We start from the raw sequence: 16,076 nt of genomic DNA, 5'->3' as shown, positions 1-16,076 counted from the left end.
GAAATGGCGTTATTTAGACTGTCTGTCTGTGGGCTTCCCTGGTGGCGCAGTGGTTGAGAGTCCGCCTGCCGATGCAGGGGACACGGATTCGTGCCCTGGTCAGGAAAGATCCCACATGCCGCGGAGCGGTTGGGCCCGTGAGCCATGGCCGCTGAGCCTGCGCGTCTGGAGCCTGTGCTCTGCAAGGCCACAACAGTGAGAGGCCCGCGTACCGTAAAAAAAAAAAAAAAAAAAAAAATAGACTGTCTGTCTGGGGATAGCTAGCGATCTCCGATAACTGATTTTATCAGTCAGGCTGGCTAAATGCACTTTCCCTGCATGAATGTTTCTTCTAAAGAGGTGGCAAAGATAACAATGTAGTATCAAGTCTTTCAGGTAACAGAGGCATGCTTCTGGCCACTCTGCCACTCCAAACAGCCTAGAGTCACTAGCAACAGCTATAATGAACAGCCTACTGCTCCAGGGGAGTAAGAACTCAGCCATGCTCCTGCCTGCATGCTAGGCACTGGAGAAACATGCAAAGTCACTGTTCATGTTTCTGTTTTGTTCCCCACAGATGAAGAAAATGGCTGACGAAGAGGTAAACGAGCTACACAAATACAACCAATCACAAGATGGCAGTAATGAGGCAGGAGACTACAAAGAAACGTCCAGGCACACTCCTGTAATACCACCCGAAACAAAGCACACCTGATGTGCAACGAAGTCACACCCACGTCTTGCGTGTGTGTGATCGCCATCCCACGGGTCGTACCTCTCTGAATAACATGCAGTGGCAATGAACGTGAGGAGAAGAATGACAAGAGGACAAGCTTTGGATTCAGAGAGACTTAGGGACAAATCCTAGATCTACCACTTACCTATGTGACCTTCAGCAAGTAACCTCTCTTTGCCTCAGCTTCCACATGTATAAAATGGTGATAGGAACTTCTAAATACTTTGTAGAATTATTGTGAGCACTAGATCAAATAATCCCGAGTATGTCAAGTGTCCGGCACATAGTAAATGACCAATAACTGGTAGTTGTTGTGTTAGCAAAACTCAGACTAAGAGCACAGGCCATAGAGACTCTGGGTCCATTCAAATAATGACTAAACCATCAGCTATGTGTCAATTCCAGCCATATATAATTTTTAAAAATTTTCAAACCCTAAAAAAGAAAGGCAGCAAATGAGTTTCCCCACCACTTGCATCTAGAGAGGCCACAGTGTTTTCTCAGAGCTGAAGACCCAGTCAGTGAGGGCAGGAAGGGTGACGAGGCAGTGATTCCTCAGAGCGGCATCAATGCCCCACAGATCCCGTCTCTGAGACTCAGAGGTTTGGAATGACAAGGCAAGACCAAGCAACCCTTCTGGTCCTTGCACTTGCAGGACTCACCTGTGTATGGCAGCACACAGTGGCAGGTATAACCACTTATATCATCAAAGCAGGTTCCTTGGTTCAGACACGGATTCGAAGCACATTCATCAATATTCACCAGACAGTTATAGCCTGTAGACAGAAAAGGGGAAAAACCAAAGACAGTGAAACTTCGTTAGCCTCCTCATTATCTCATTTACTAAGCAATCCTCTCAGTGGTAAACGTTAAACACCTCAGAAACTGCATTAACTTCTTCAGGCCACTGGAACACCTGTTCATTCATTTCAGTGTCAAGTCCCTGACACAGTCAGTAAAAAGTGCTTAATCCATCAAAAAATGAATGGAAGAACAGTATATTCTAATAGCTTGAAAGTCTAATGCACCTCCAAACGTAAGTAATTTCTCCATTATGGACCATGAAGTTCATTAGGGTGAAGACCTACTGCTATATCTAAATAGAAGCTCTTTCTATACAGAGTATCTGGTCAGGGCTTAAAAACAGCCTGTAAGTTATCAAGGGATAAAATATTCGAATACTTAATCAAAGCCTGCGATTTATGCCCACTCTTTCAAATGCACAGTCTCTACCATCGATGTGGTAGGGCTTCCGGAAGTCACGAAGCTGTTTCCCCTGATCCAAGACACGAAATCTACTCCCACTATGAAAAAGAGAAAAGGAAGGAAGCATCCATGGGGACAGGACTGTACTAAATGCCACACGCCTTTGTCCCTTCAGTAGGGCCTGACACAGAGCCTTAAGACTGAGGAACTACAGCACTGTACAAAAGAAAATGATGGTCTAGGAGTACAGAGGTCTGGGTTCAAACTGTACTCTGCTACTCGACAGCCGTACAACTCTGGACTTTACGTTTTGATTTTTATTTTGTTGATCAGCAAGTCTCAATGAGACAAAGAAATAAACGTGTTTTTAAATCTATAAGTTTCTTTGCAGATGTAATATATCTGAATGTCAGAAAATTACTGACTAAAATGTGGTCTCAGAAAATTTTCAAGTAATCCAAGTGACACTGAAACATACTGATGTATTACAGTAGCCTGGCACAATTCTGAGTGGTGAAATCAGTGACTACATGGATAGCGAAGTACAAATGTGAATGATTTACCCACAGGGTTCTCTCTCTTGAGTATCTAAGACAAAAGCAACGGGAGAAATACAACAGAGACAACTCAAAACGTGATTTTACACAATACCCACTATTATGCATTTTTCCAGAAGGCCATAGGTGACTAGGTATCATCTAAGAATATCTTAATGTGTAAGAGAATTTGTTGGAAAGGTTTTAAATACATGGATTCTTCCATGATATTATTGCTACAATTACAGTAAAACAAAATTTTCATTCTACTACCAATATCTCTTGCGAATTAACATAGAATCAAGCCTACACTGGAGCTTACAATTAGAACACCTGTCCAAAGTTGTGTAAGTGGAGTTCTAGTTGCTCACCTTAAATGGTACTGTTTCAATAACTCACCTCTCTGCTAGTCTGAAAATAGAATCCATGTATAAATCTATCTATGTTTTTATTCCCCAACTGCCCTATAAATATTAAGTACTCAAATTATATTTGCTGTATGAGTGAGAAGGAAAAAAGGGAAAGGAAGAAGTGAGTCAAGCCATATGCACCAACAGAAAGGCAGAGAGAGAAGGGAGATAAAAATAGGCACTTTTGCTTTCACCTTTAAAGCCCTTCTTGCAAGTGCACCTGTATCCATTCACCAGATTGTCACAAGTTCCTCCGTTCTGGCATGGATTAGAAAGACATTCATTTCTGTCCACTTCACAGTTGATGCCAACCCAGCCTGCATCACAGAGGCACTTGTATCTGAAAGAAGACAGAGTTATTTACTGTTGGGGGATGAATGTACAATTGAGTCATAGTTGAAATACACCATTCTGAAAAACTGAAGGACCAAGGAACTCTTGGGTAAGCTAATCTCATTTCTGATCCTCTATGGACCTATACTTGGGTCACCATGTGAATCATGTGGGCCCATCTGGAGTATTCAGTAAACACACCTTCCTGGCCCACAAAGATGCTAGAGAAACTAAGTAAGTATAGTGAGTTTTCATATTTAAACAGTGGTTGGTACAACAAATCAGGACAATCTGAAAGACACGTTAACACAGATAAATCTGCAGTTTCTTTTCTTCTATATAAACTAAAAGTAACGCAAGCCTTAGGATCACTTGTTTCTGGTATAAAACAGACACCCAGGAAGTAGTGTAGTTATCAGAGACACTAAGCCACTCTGAAGAGCTCCTGGGATGTCTGACTTCTGAGACATGCTTTGCTCTGACCTGAATCCCTGCCCCCAGAAAGCACTGAGGGTACTGAGCAGGAAAAGGAACAAAAATGAAGGTATTTGAAATATATGCACATTGTTCACAATCTGAACATCATTAGCACTTAGAATGTGGTATCAGGAGATAACAGCCTCCTAGTCTGGAGATCCTTTTAAAAAAAGTAGGTGGGTTGGGATTCTTTGCAGGCTGCTATACTCTGAAACAGGAATACTGAGTTAATTCATCTTGGAAATAACTTGATTTCCTATTTACCTCTTAATACACTCTTCGTTCTTTCACCTGTCGTAAGCATGGCAAATGGTAATGCCCAGAGTCCTGTCCTCTGGCAAGCACAGCAAGAGTACACGACCATCTCATGGAACCTAACATCACAATTTGTGATTCTAGAAAATTACTTACCAACACATTACACAACTCTCAGGGGCTTGCAAACTGTGAACATTTCATCAGGGCCATGTCTAAAGTTAGCTGAGACTAGATCTACTTCAGTGGCACCCACTGGTACCATGATAGAACAGAGTTGGGCTTTTTTTTTAAGCAGGGGGGAAAATCAAATAGAACATCCCTCAGAACTCAATCTTGCAATGAGTACTAAAAGTGCAATTGCCAAAGACTCATAAAATTACCCTGGATTCCTCCCATGTGCTGACTACCCACATGAGGAAAGAGACATTCCTCCTTATTTTCCACCTACTCAGTCACAGAAGGTAGAGAAGAAGTGGCGATTTGGTAGACTATGCCGCAGACTACCGAAATCTTCAGCGAGGTCTCAGCTCAAGTCCTGACTGACTTCTACAGGGTATGGCCAATACTAAAACTCAACTGGCTTGACACAAGTCAATAAGGAACTATTAATACATGACAGCTACTCACCCACTGAGGCCCCCAGTACAGTTTCCGTGGACACAAGGATTGCTCAGGCACTCGTTCACCTGTGAGTAGCAGCTGGGATGATGGGGCCCCTCAGGGCATATACAGCGGAAACCGTTCACATCGTTGATACATGTCGCACCCTTGCGACAGGGATTGGAGGCACACTCATCAATGTCAATGTTACATCTCTGCCCTGTAGAGAAGGGAGACAGTTTTTGTCAAATACAAAATGCTTAGGGAATAGACACAGAACTATGAGATCTATTGTGTTGATACCTTCATCTTCATAGGCTATAAGATGCCTTGGGCACCGCATGTCAAGACTTAAGGAATAAGACATCCAACGGCCCTTAGTGCCATGCAAGGAAGGGGCAAAGGGCACTGTGCTTTGATAATAAAGTTAACAAAATGCCGGAACAGTGTTGTAGTGTTTTGACATGTATTTCTTCACTCCATCTTAGAGATGGGGAAACTTTACAAGGATTCAAAAAGAGAACATCAAATGTTACCAAAGCTGGCTGCTCTTCTTGTTGCTGTTTGGAGCACTCTCCAAGAAGCTTTCCTTATCACTGCTTTCAGCTGGTTTACTGCATTCATTTTTTTCAGTTAGTCAATCTCTTACATTTCCATATATGGTAAATCTCAATTAACAGGAATGTTTCGTGAGTAGACTATTAATTTAATGATTAAACTGATTGAAAAGAAAAGCTATTTTACTTTCACTTTTAGAGTTGTATTAATCCATCTTCTGCCGCAGGAAGAAGAGTATTCTAAGCATAATTTTATTGTTCTCTGATCACTGAGAAAACCATCCAGGGTCTCTCAATCTAGACCAGTGGTTCTCAAACTTTAATGTGCAAAAAGAGTTGCTAAAAGTACTTGTTTTAAAAGGAGATCCTTAGAGCCCCAAAACCACATTTTATTTTTATTTTTTTTTTGCGGTATGCAGGCCTCTCACTGTTGTGGCCTCTCCCGTTGCGGAGCAACAGGCTCCGGATGCGCAGGCTCAGCGGCCATGGCTCACGGGCCCAGCCGCTCCGCGGCATGTGGGATCTTCCCGGACCGGGGCACAAACCCGTGTCCCCTGCATCGGCAGGCAGACTCTCAACCACTGTGCCACCAGGGAAGCCCCAAAACCACATTTTAAATGATGTAGGTAAAACAGAAAGACAAATACCGTATGCTAACACATATATATGGAATTTAAGAAAAAAAAATGTCATGAAGCACCTAGGGGTAAGACGGGAATAAAGACACAGACCTACTAGAGAATGGACTTGAGGATATGGGGAGGGGGAAGGGTGAGCTGTGACAAAGCGAGAGAGAGGCATGGACATATATACACTACCAAACGTAAGGTAGATAGCTAGTGGGAAGCAGCCACATAGCACAGGGAGATCAGCTCGGTGCTTTGTGACCGCCTAGAGGGATGGGATAGGGAGGGTGGGAGGGAGGGAGACGCAAGAGGGAGGAGATATGGGGATATATGTATATGTATAGCTGATTCACTTCGTTATAAAGCAGAAACTAACACACCATTGTAAAGCAATTATACCCCAATAAAGATGTTAAAAAAAATAAAGAATAAATAAATAAATAATGTAAGTGATTCAAATACTACATTTTGAGAAACTCTGATGTAGACAATTATTAGTAGTTTACCATCAAATAATAATGTAAATGTTCAGAATATATGAAACTGAACTGAATATGTTCTTCCTCTAAAACATATCCAAGACTGCACTTTGAAAAGATGCCTGCTATAACCTTCACATTTATTTCTTTAAGTGGAATAATGTATGCCAGTTACGTAAGAGTTTTGCTTTGTTAAGTTTTGAATAAATGATTTAACTGTATATTCCAAAATGATATAAAATTTTAAAATAACCCATAATTCTGTAAATGAGTGGCAACAAGCAACTGCTAGGAAGGAATTTATAAATTTCTAAGAAGCCAATTTTCTGATTTAGATAAAAACAGGCATTTTCATTTAAGAAAGAGCAACCCTGCATTTAGAACAGGAAATGCCAAATGAAATAGATACACACCCCTTTAAAGTACGGGTATTAACATTTTTTCACCCTCCACTGCTCTCTAAACCATTATTGGTGGTTCTTGAGGTAAAAACCCATAATCTGGTAGTAGTTGCTATTTTCCTCTTAAGTGTTTTATTAATAACTTATTTTAAAATACTACTTTCTTAGCTTCAACCTCTGATTTTTTTTTTGGTGTTTGCCACTGGCACCAAGATAAGAGCCAGAACTCTTCAACTGTAGCACTATCCTCAGCCTGCAATCCAGTGGAGAATGAGAGGAAAAAGCCTTTTCATTTTCTGTCCTTTTTTTGGGAAGAATCTTCTCAGAAGCCACTCCTCTCACATTTCCTTCATTTGCTTTTAAAAGCTCTTTGCAGAATCAATTTTCAAGTCATCTTTAGCTGAGAGGGTTGAGTGCCTCTTTGTGCAGTCTACTTGATGGACTGACAGCTGCTTCACTAGCAAGGTCCCACGCTTAAAGTAGCGTTAGAAACCCCAGCATCAGAAACACCCAGCACAAGGCTATGTGCCTTGTTGGGCTCAGTAACTACTGAATGAGAAATTAACCAATGTTTCTTATCTTGTAGGTAGGTGCCCAAAAAATTAGTATTTAATGAATGAAAGCACGGTATAGTCCAGACTCGAGAGTCTGGTGTTGGATGTCAGAAGTTCCATGTGTGATTCTGGTCATTCATTCAGCAACATTTTCTAAGTGTTCCCTCTGTGCTAGACACTGTTTTACAAAATGCTGGCTAAAAAGATAATTAGGGAGGTCCCTGCCTTCTGGGAACTCACAGTCCTAGCAGTGTGACTCACTAGCTAAGACCATGGACACATCAAGCTCTATCTTTCAGTTGCCTTATTTGTTAAATGAGAATAATAAAACTTCCCTATCTGCTTTTTTTGTTTTGTTAATTTTTAAATTAAGACATAACTGACATATAACATTGTGTAAGTTTAAGGTATACAATGTGCTAGTTTGATATATTTTATATATTGCAGTATGATTACCACCACAGAGTTAGCTAACACCTCTATCACTTCACATAACTATCATTTCTTTTTGGGGTGAAAACAATTAATATCTACTCTCTTAGCAATTTTGAAGTTTATAATGCAGTACTGTTGACTATAATCACTATGCTATGCATTCTATCTCTATAACTTATTTATCTAGTTGCAAATTTGTACCCTTAAACAGTATCTCCCCAATCCCCTACCCCCCAGTCCAGACCCCGGTAAACACCATTCTACTCTCTGGTTTTATGAGTTTGGCTTTTTTATATTCTGCACATAAGAGATATCATATAGTATTTGTCTTTCTCTGTCTGACTTATCTCACTTAACATAATGTCCTCAAATTCCATTCATGTCGCAAATGTCAGGATTTCCTTCTCTCTCACGGCTGAATGATATCGCATTGTATATACACAAGATATCTTCTTTATCCGTTCATCCACTGATTTACACTTAAGTTGTTTCGCTATCTTGGCTACTGTGAATAATGTTGCTATGAACACGAGTGTGCAGATACCGCTTTGAAATAAGTTCCTTCAGATATATACTCAAGTGTGGGATTCCTGGATCATAGGATAATTCAATTTTTAATTTTTTGATAACTGCCATATTGTTTTTCCATAATAACTGTACCATTTTACATTTCCATCAACAGTGTATAAGAATTCCCTTTTTTCCACATCCTTGCCAACACTTGTTCTCTCTTATCTTTTTGAGAACAGCCATTCTTTCAGGTGTGACGTGATTATCTCACTATGGTTTTTTCATTTCCCTGATGATTAGTGATGTTGAGCATCTTTTCATGTACCTGTTGGCCATCTGTATGTCTTCTTTGGAAACAGAAGGTCCTTTCCCCTTTCTTCCCCCTGATTCTAAACATTTGTTTTCCTTCATCATTTATACATTTTTTGAATGTTTCTGATGAATGCAGTCTGGGTTCCGGATCACACTCTAAATCTTTTTAAAGGCATGATCTCATTTTCTACCACCTTTGCCACACTCAGTGCTCCTCACTCCCCTTGTGCTTAGCAGCGTGCCTGTTCAGGATATGCCATTATTCGCTTGACTACGGGCTGGAGAACCAAAAGCAACTGCATGTTCAACATTTATAAATTTATAAACATTTACACACCTTACTCCTGATTAGAAAATACTGTAAGAGATTTAGAGAGAGACAAGACTGTAAACCTCGTATCTACTTTTTAAATTGTATTTTGGTGATTTTATATATTTGTATAATGACATTGTAATGAGGATTAGCTCTATTGGTAGCTACTCATGATTAGCCTTTCAAATGCTATTTGAAAAACACTAGGGTTTGGTAGATTGTAAAGCTTTCAGAACCTCACCTGTTTCAGATGATACTGGATTTCAAAATACAAATCATGATTTACAAGTTAAAAATACAATCAGTCTGTGGCTAAATCATGTAACTCTGAGAATTAGAGTGAACATTGCCAATGTCCTCTATCTGGAAATTACTGGGTATTTTCCAATAGTATTTTCCAAAACTGGGTATAGCTACTCCTGACTAATGTGTTTTCATTTTTAATTGAGGTATAATTGACATAGAACATTATATTAGTTTCAGGTGTACAACATAATGATTTGATATTTGCATATATTGAAAAATGATCATCACAATTAGTCTAGTTAACATCTGTCACCATACATAGTTACAGAATTCTTTTTCTTGTTATTTGCCCCATTTTTAATTGGATTATTTGCTTCTTTACTATTGAGTTGTATGAGTTCTTTGTACATTTTGGATATTAACCCCTTATCAGATATATTGTTTGCATATATTTTCTCCCACTCTGTAAGTTGCCTTTTCAACTTATTGTTTCCTTTGCTGTGCAGAAGTTCATTAGCTTAATGTAGTCCCACTTGTTTATTTTAGTTTTTGTTACCTGTGCTTTTGGTTTCATATCCAACCTATGTACTTTCATGGACTGTTATAAGAAATCAGCAAAATAATGGACATCAAGGTGAAACTGAAAAGTAGTTTATAAAACTGGGAAGTATTCTATAGAAGTACCACATGATTTCTTACTTTTCCTATTGAATCATTTAGTATAAAGAGGTCTGCGGAGAACAGAGAATTTAGTCTTAGAAAAAAAAACCTCCCTTAAATCTGCTCAAGCTGTTATTAAAATTGTAATTAAAAAATAGTAGTATTAAAATAAAACAAAGGCAAGACTCATATTTACAAGTCATGAGTATATATCACAGTTGTCTCTGATATTTTCAGCAACTGACTTAAAAAAACAAATAGGAAAAACAGCTGTAGAAAACTGTTCCAAGAACAGGGTACCACCCAGTAACCAAAACATTCCATTTCTTGGTTATGCAGTTTCATGCTACACCTTAAGTTTATTTTAGAATATTTTTAGCCTATGTCCTCCCTCTTTGACCTTCCTGATTTGCTAAATGTTAAAAAGAGAGAACATATGATTCACTGACATTTCCAAAAAATTTAAGATGAGTCTGAGGCTTACATATGTAAAAAGAAACCACAGCAGGGACCTACTTAGGCTGTCCAGTGAAGTGGGAATGAGTATGGACTCTAGAGTAGGACCCCCTGGGGTGGAATGCTGGCTGCAGTGCACTAGTACTGTTACTTAAGCTCTCTTGAGCTCTGGGTTTCTCATCAATACTGCAGAAATAATAATAGCAGTGACAATTCAATGAGGTTAGGCACTTAATTTAATGCCTAGCTCAAAATAAGGCCTTGAAAAATGCATATGTCATTCTACCTAGCAGGAATTTTTGTGTATTCAGTTGGCTGTCACTTAATGTTGGAGTAACACGTTTCAGAACACAGAAGTACGTCTGGCTATACCAGCAGTGCTGGGCACTAGATATAAGAGGTTTCATCACACCTGTCTTCTGAGTTATCTTCCACTGAGCAGATATTACGGTGACCCATGTGGGCCATAAGCATTCCTCTCTCATGTCCACAATCACACCAAGCAGTGCAAAGGCTTGTGAAGTACAGAGAGGGGTAAGTTTCTGGCAAGCAAGAGGTATCTCTTCACTTGGCTCTGATGGCCTTTTGACATCATAGTTTAAAGAACTCCATGGGAAGTTTCTCACATTGGTTGCAAATGAACACATGGTATTTATTAAATGGTAACATCATTATGTAAGTGCCTGCTTCTATGTGGCACTGTCTAAAGAGAATGCGACAGGCACATTATATGCTCTCTGATGGTGCCATTAACAAACGGATGTGTCAGTAAAAGCCTTCAGTAGAGGTTCAGTAACCTCTAGCACGTTTTCATCAGGAGGGTAATCTTATTAGCAACAAAAGAGGTCAAAGAGAAGATGCATGTGAGTTTGTGTGTGTGCACACATGGTGTGTGTATAAATGTTCTAGCTGCTTATAATTTAGGAAGAATTATAACCAATTTTATCTTAGTCACTTACCTTCTTCCTCCTAGAGAGAAAAAAAACCTCTCTGTGCTAGCCAAAAATAGTTTGATCCTCCCAAGTTTTGGCCTTACCCAACAATCCCCCATAAGAGGAAGTAGTCAGAAGAAAGCATTTAGTGTTTTCATAGAATTTTACCTTGGCCATGCCTTTACAGAAGGTATTCACTACTAAGTGCAGAAAAATAAGGGTGGCTTTGAAAGCTATATAATTCAAGTCTGAAAAGAAATTCTTTTCAGGTAGTTATAAACACATGGCCTAAAAACCCGAACTAATGAAAAGTTTCATGTTACAGTTTAGGGAAGCCCTGTAAGTAGAAAACTGGGCCAGAGAAGCACAGAATCAAACTTCTAACTTTCCAAGAGACAAAGAAATAGGAAATATTTGAAAAGTACTTTTTCTTTAGATGCCCTTTTCCCAAAGTGATGGGGCTGAAGGAGGAGGCACCCAACAAAAAGGAGCGTTACCTGTGAATCCTGGCGAGCAGACGCAGCTGTAACGATTAACGCCATCCATGCAGACCCCATGGACACAAGGGCTACTTGCACAGTCATCAAAATTGATCTCACAGTTAACACCTGCAGAGATGAAAGCAAAGAGAAGCCACGCAATATCAGCACAGAAAATACCAATGATCTCTGCTTGTGGTGCTAGGTGTTAAGGAATCTAAAGAGTATCCAGCCAACCCTGGATGCAGGAAAGGAGCAGTTCTCAAAGTGCAGTCCTCCAGGCCCCATCGGGGCATCACGAGGTCAAAATGATTATATTAACCATACTAAGCCACTATTCGTTGTTTTCATTGTGTTGGAATTTGCACTAATGATGCAAAAGCAATGGGGGCAGGACTGCCGGCATCTTAACAGGAATCAAGGCAGTGGCACCAAACTGTACTAGTGGTCTTTTTATTCTTCACCTCCATGTACTCGGTTAACACAAAACAAAAAGATAGCTTCACTTAAGAATGACTTTGGTCAAGCTGTCAAAATTCTTAACTTTATAATTTGATTATACCTTGACCCTTGAGTATACCTCTACTGTTCTGTGTGATGAAATGGAAAATATACATAAAGCAATTCTGTGGCACGCCAACCTTCAGAGCTGTCTCCAGGAAAAGCAGTTGTGTGATTGTTTGAGTACTGAACTGAAACAGTTGCTTTGTTCAAAGAATCCCATTTTAATTGAAAGAACAACTGACGGACAAACCAGGGCTATTCAGACTTAAGTATGTAGCAAACATTAAGTGAGAGAAATAAACCTGCCATTTCAAGGAAAACAACTGTGACAGTACTGTGCTCCAAAGATAAAATTTAAGCTTTCACATGAAAATTAGAATTTTGGAACTTGTATCTACTACTACAAGCTTGATACCGACTGTCCCTATGATGGGCTAAAGTTCAGGATAAAGAGTCTGGTAACTTCGTTCTGGGGTATGCCGCCTTCCTCCTGGTCTGTTCCTCAGATGAATGGTAGAGTTTGGCTCTATTTAGGAAGGTTTAATTGTAGAGATGGGTAACTAAATGGTAGAGATACACCAATCATTATTGTTACCATTATCCTCGAAAACTACTCATGACATTTCATTATTTATTTAACATGAACTTAGTGATGTGGTTGGGTATCATAGTAGAAGAATATCTTGGTAGTTTAAAAAGTCTAAAAATAAAGCCTGATAGTTAGGATACAAACTAATAGACGAAACTTCCACAACAAAATGCCATAGTTTTTATTCACTCACACTTTATATTAATATTTATTGATAATAATTACTATATTAACAATCTGTTGAGCCATTATCATGAGCCAAGTACTCTGCCTCCTACATTCCATAACTTTATTCTCCTCACTCCACTGGCAAATCAAGCTGTGTTACACCCATTTTATCATGAACTTGCACAATTGCGTCAGCACAGTTAGGACGCGAACCCAGCTCTCTGGATTCCATACACTTCACCATACCATACTGGTCATTCTGTGATTGATGAGGCTATACTGCCCTACTGGCCACAGATGAGGCAAGGCTTCAATATTCTTTGATTACAAATGGATACCTTTAGGAGATGTGTCTAGCCCTTGTTTGACAACCCCCGTTTACTCGCAATGGACCAAGGCAGGCCCCAAACAGCCATGGAGGTCCAATGTGACTCTGCCCCCAAATCCATGTTTCATTCTAGCAGGAAGAGACACCCAGCTCAAGCTGGGCCAATGAGATTATCTCACTGAGACATTGGAACATGAACTGTGTGACCTATGGTCTGCATGTGGCCCTTACTTCCTGCTCATCCCCCCAAAGCCACATTGTTCAATTCTCACTTGGCATCTGTAAGATACTTCTGTGTGCTTTCACAAAATTCTTTCTGCTTGTCTGTTTTGTAGTTGTTGTTTGCTTGTTTGTTGATGATTCTTTTAGCTAGTCAAGGTGGTTTCTGTGACTTGAAACCCAAAAAAACTCACTGAAGATCACAGGTATCAAAAGCATCAAAAGTGATTCTGGGTAGTGTATTGCACTTTAAGTACTTACTGAGTGAGAAACCACAATTATAACCAGCAAGTTGTAAAGCATCCCTCTATCCACACACGCATCCAAACTCCAACCTACCAACTCAGACTATATTATGAATGGGTTGTGGATTCTTATTCTAGAACTCGAGAGTCTATTCATAATGATGGATTGAATGAATCCTTTCACCCAGGCTCCTGGTACATGCCAGGTCTTTCTCCACCCATTACAGGCCAAGATCTCTTTATGTTGCCTGCATCTCTTTGCTTTAATACTCCAAACAGCCACAGGAATGGGTCTGGCCGTTTTCTGAGAGAACCAGGGCCTTCCCTCTCTATGCTGCCTGCACACCACTGTTATTCACTGCTTGCCTTTCTCACTGACAGCTACTTTCACCTTGACTTCTCTCTCCTCCCCAGGGAACACACCTGACCCAACCTGGCATTATTATATAATCCCGGAGAAAACAAAGTGCTTGCCAGCCCACCACTCACCCAGGTGTCCAGTACATTTGTTGTAACGGGAACAACAGCAAAGCCTAAAACAGCCCCACCATTCTAAAGGCATCCATTCAATCGCTTGTAAATCTCTCAAATTTCTTTCCGTACTGCAATTTCTCATGTCGGGGGACCAGCCCGGAAGCAAATTGCTTTTGGAAGGTTTCACAAAGATCTATTCAGCTCTTTTACTGAGTTATCTAAACGTGGGGAGGGGGAAGGCATTTTCAACTGGGAAGGCATGGGATGTTTCTCGTATGCTTGAGCAACTCAAAAAGGACTTTGTTTTCAAACTTGGCATGTACGGGTTCCTGGATGAAGACCAGGTCTTTGACAAGTTTGAAGAAATGGATTTGGAAATAACAAGATGAAATGAGGGCAGCTAACCTCCTCCCCCACCTCTGCCCCCTACATAGGCCATTTTCCTTAAATGGAAAATGAGTTCTCAATAAATCACTCCTCGTATTGGCAGGTTCCCTTCTAACAAAGGCACACACTAGTTAATCTTCCACTAATACATTTTCCTTTGATCGGAGACACAGAACTTCTCTGTCCATTAACCACAGTTGTGACCATAATTATTCCTCGAATAAATAAACCAGGATCTACTGAAACCTGTGAAATACTGCTGCCTGAGAAAACAATTCAACATTTCCCCAGCAAGGAGCAGCATGCCCTCACGACTAACGAACAGTCATTCAACTGGAGTCAGGAAACAGCAAGGAACTTGGGATGGGAAATGGCAGCTCTGCATTCTAACTGACAATGGAACGTGTTGCAAAGTCTCTCCTCTCCTTTAGATTCCCCGCCCCCCAGATGGCCAAGGCCCACCAGAGAAAAATACCAGGAGAAAAGTGTCACATTAAAAATACTGGACTCTGGGCTTCCCTGGTGGCGCAGTGGTTGAGAGTCCGCCTGCCGATGCAGGGGACGCGGGTTTGTGCCCCGGCCCGGGAAGATCCCACGTGCCGCAAAGTGGCTGGGCCCGTGAGCCCTGGCCGCTGGGCCTGCGCGTCTGGAGCCTGTGCTCCGCAACGGGAGAGGCCGCGGCAGTGAGAGGCCCGCGTACCGCAAAAAAAAAAAATACTGGACTCTGAAACAGAGGAAAAACTATTGGAAGAACTGGAGGCAGGGAGGGAGGACCAACTTCATTAATCTGATTGAGGTGGAGGTTAAAGAAACAAAGACGATCAAATCAAGCCACAAAGGCAAGATGGCTTTCAATTTTAAATAATAATTTCAATTTTTTGAAGTGGTGTGCCTCCTTTTAATGAAAAGCACATACATAAAGCCATCAGCTTTGCAAAGCTATTGTCTCTCATTCCTCTACTGGCGAGAGCCATCTGCCTCTGAGACACTTCTGGCCATGGCTCTGGCTGAGCTTCTCAGAATCAAGACTCTTTTTTAGGTATCTATGCATATGCCAAGAATGTCTGAGACATCTGCATAAATTGTTTCTGAAAAACAGTGAAAACTCCAAAGGAAATACGGCGTGGGCTTACCTGATGTGCCTGGCTGGCAGTTGCACTGGTAACCATTTACCAGGTCGATGCAGCGACCCTCATTCAAGCAAGGGCTGCTGTAACATTCATCTATCTGGTCGCTGCAGATGGCGCCCATGTACCCTGGATTGCAGACGCAGGTGTAGGAATCAATCCCATCCTGACACTGGCCATGGTGGCAAGGATCGGGGTCACAGTTGTCAATGTTCTCCTCACACAACACACCAGTGAATCCTTGGAAGAAATTGTACCAAAGATGCTTAAAAACCAAGGCAGACGTTGCATACCTGAACATAAATGTAGCCGGCATCCACTTATCCTACACATCCCAAGTCTTAAACAATTCATACTGCAGGAAATGAGCAGTTGGAACTGACTATCTGCATTGATTTATAAGGCAAGCCTAGAGAGTTTTGCTTAAAATAAAGTTTTTCAAGTCAAATTTGTAGAATTCAAATAGCTTTTTCTAAATAATAATTTCATTGCAGAGACGCTTTAACTGCATCTTCATTTAATATTGGACTTCAGTGGGGA

At 40.6% G+C, this 16,076-nt stretch overlaps 1 protein-coding gene across 1 annotated transcript in view; it reads right to left on the bottom strand.

The window, feature by feature from the left end:
• Positions 1-16,076, bottom strand: part of NOTCH2 (notch receptor 2) — a 178,504-nt gene that overhangs the window by 40,373 nt on the left and 122,055 nt on the right. The window contains exons 11-15 of the mRNA XM_082663714.1: positions 15,543-15,776; positions 11,514-11,624; positions 4,563-4,755; positions 3,062-3,207; positions 1,378-1,491 (exon numbers count right to left, since the gene is read on the bottom strand). Of these exons, the coding sequence (XP_082519840.1) occupies positions 1,378-1,491; positions 3,062-3,207; positions 4,563-4,755; positions 11,514-11,624; positions 15,543-15,776 (798 nt within the window). The remainder of the gene's footprint in view (positions 1-1,377; positions 1,492-3,061; positions 3,208-4,562; positions 4,756-11,513; positions 11,625-15,542; positions 15,777-16,076) is intronic.

Source organism: Grampus griseus (genome assembly GCF_964374135.1).
Source record: "Grampus griseus genome assembly, chromosome: 1".
In the NCBI taxonomy this organism is placed as follows: domain Eukaryota; kingdom Metazoa; phylum Chordata; class Mammalia; order Artiodactyla; family Delphinidae; genus Grampus; species Grampus griseus.
Note: the sequence above shows the minus strand (reverse complement) of the source record. Positions and strands in the feature narration are given on the sequence as shown.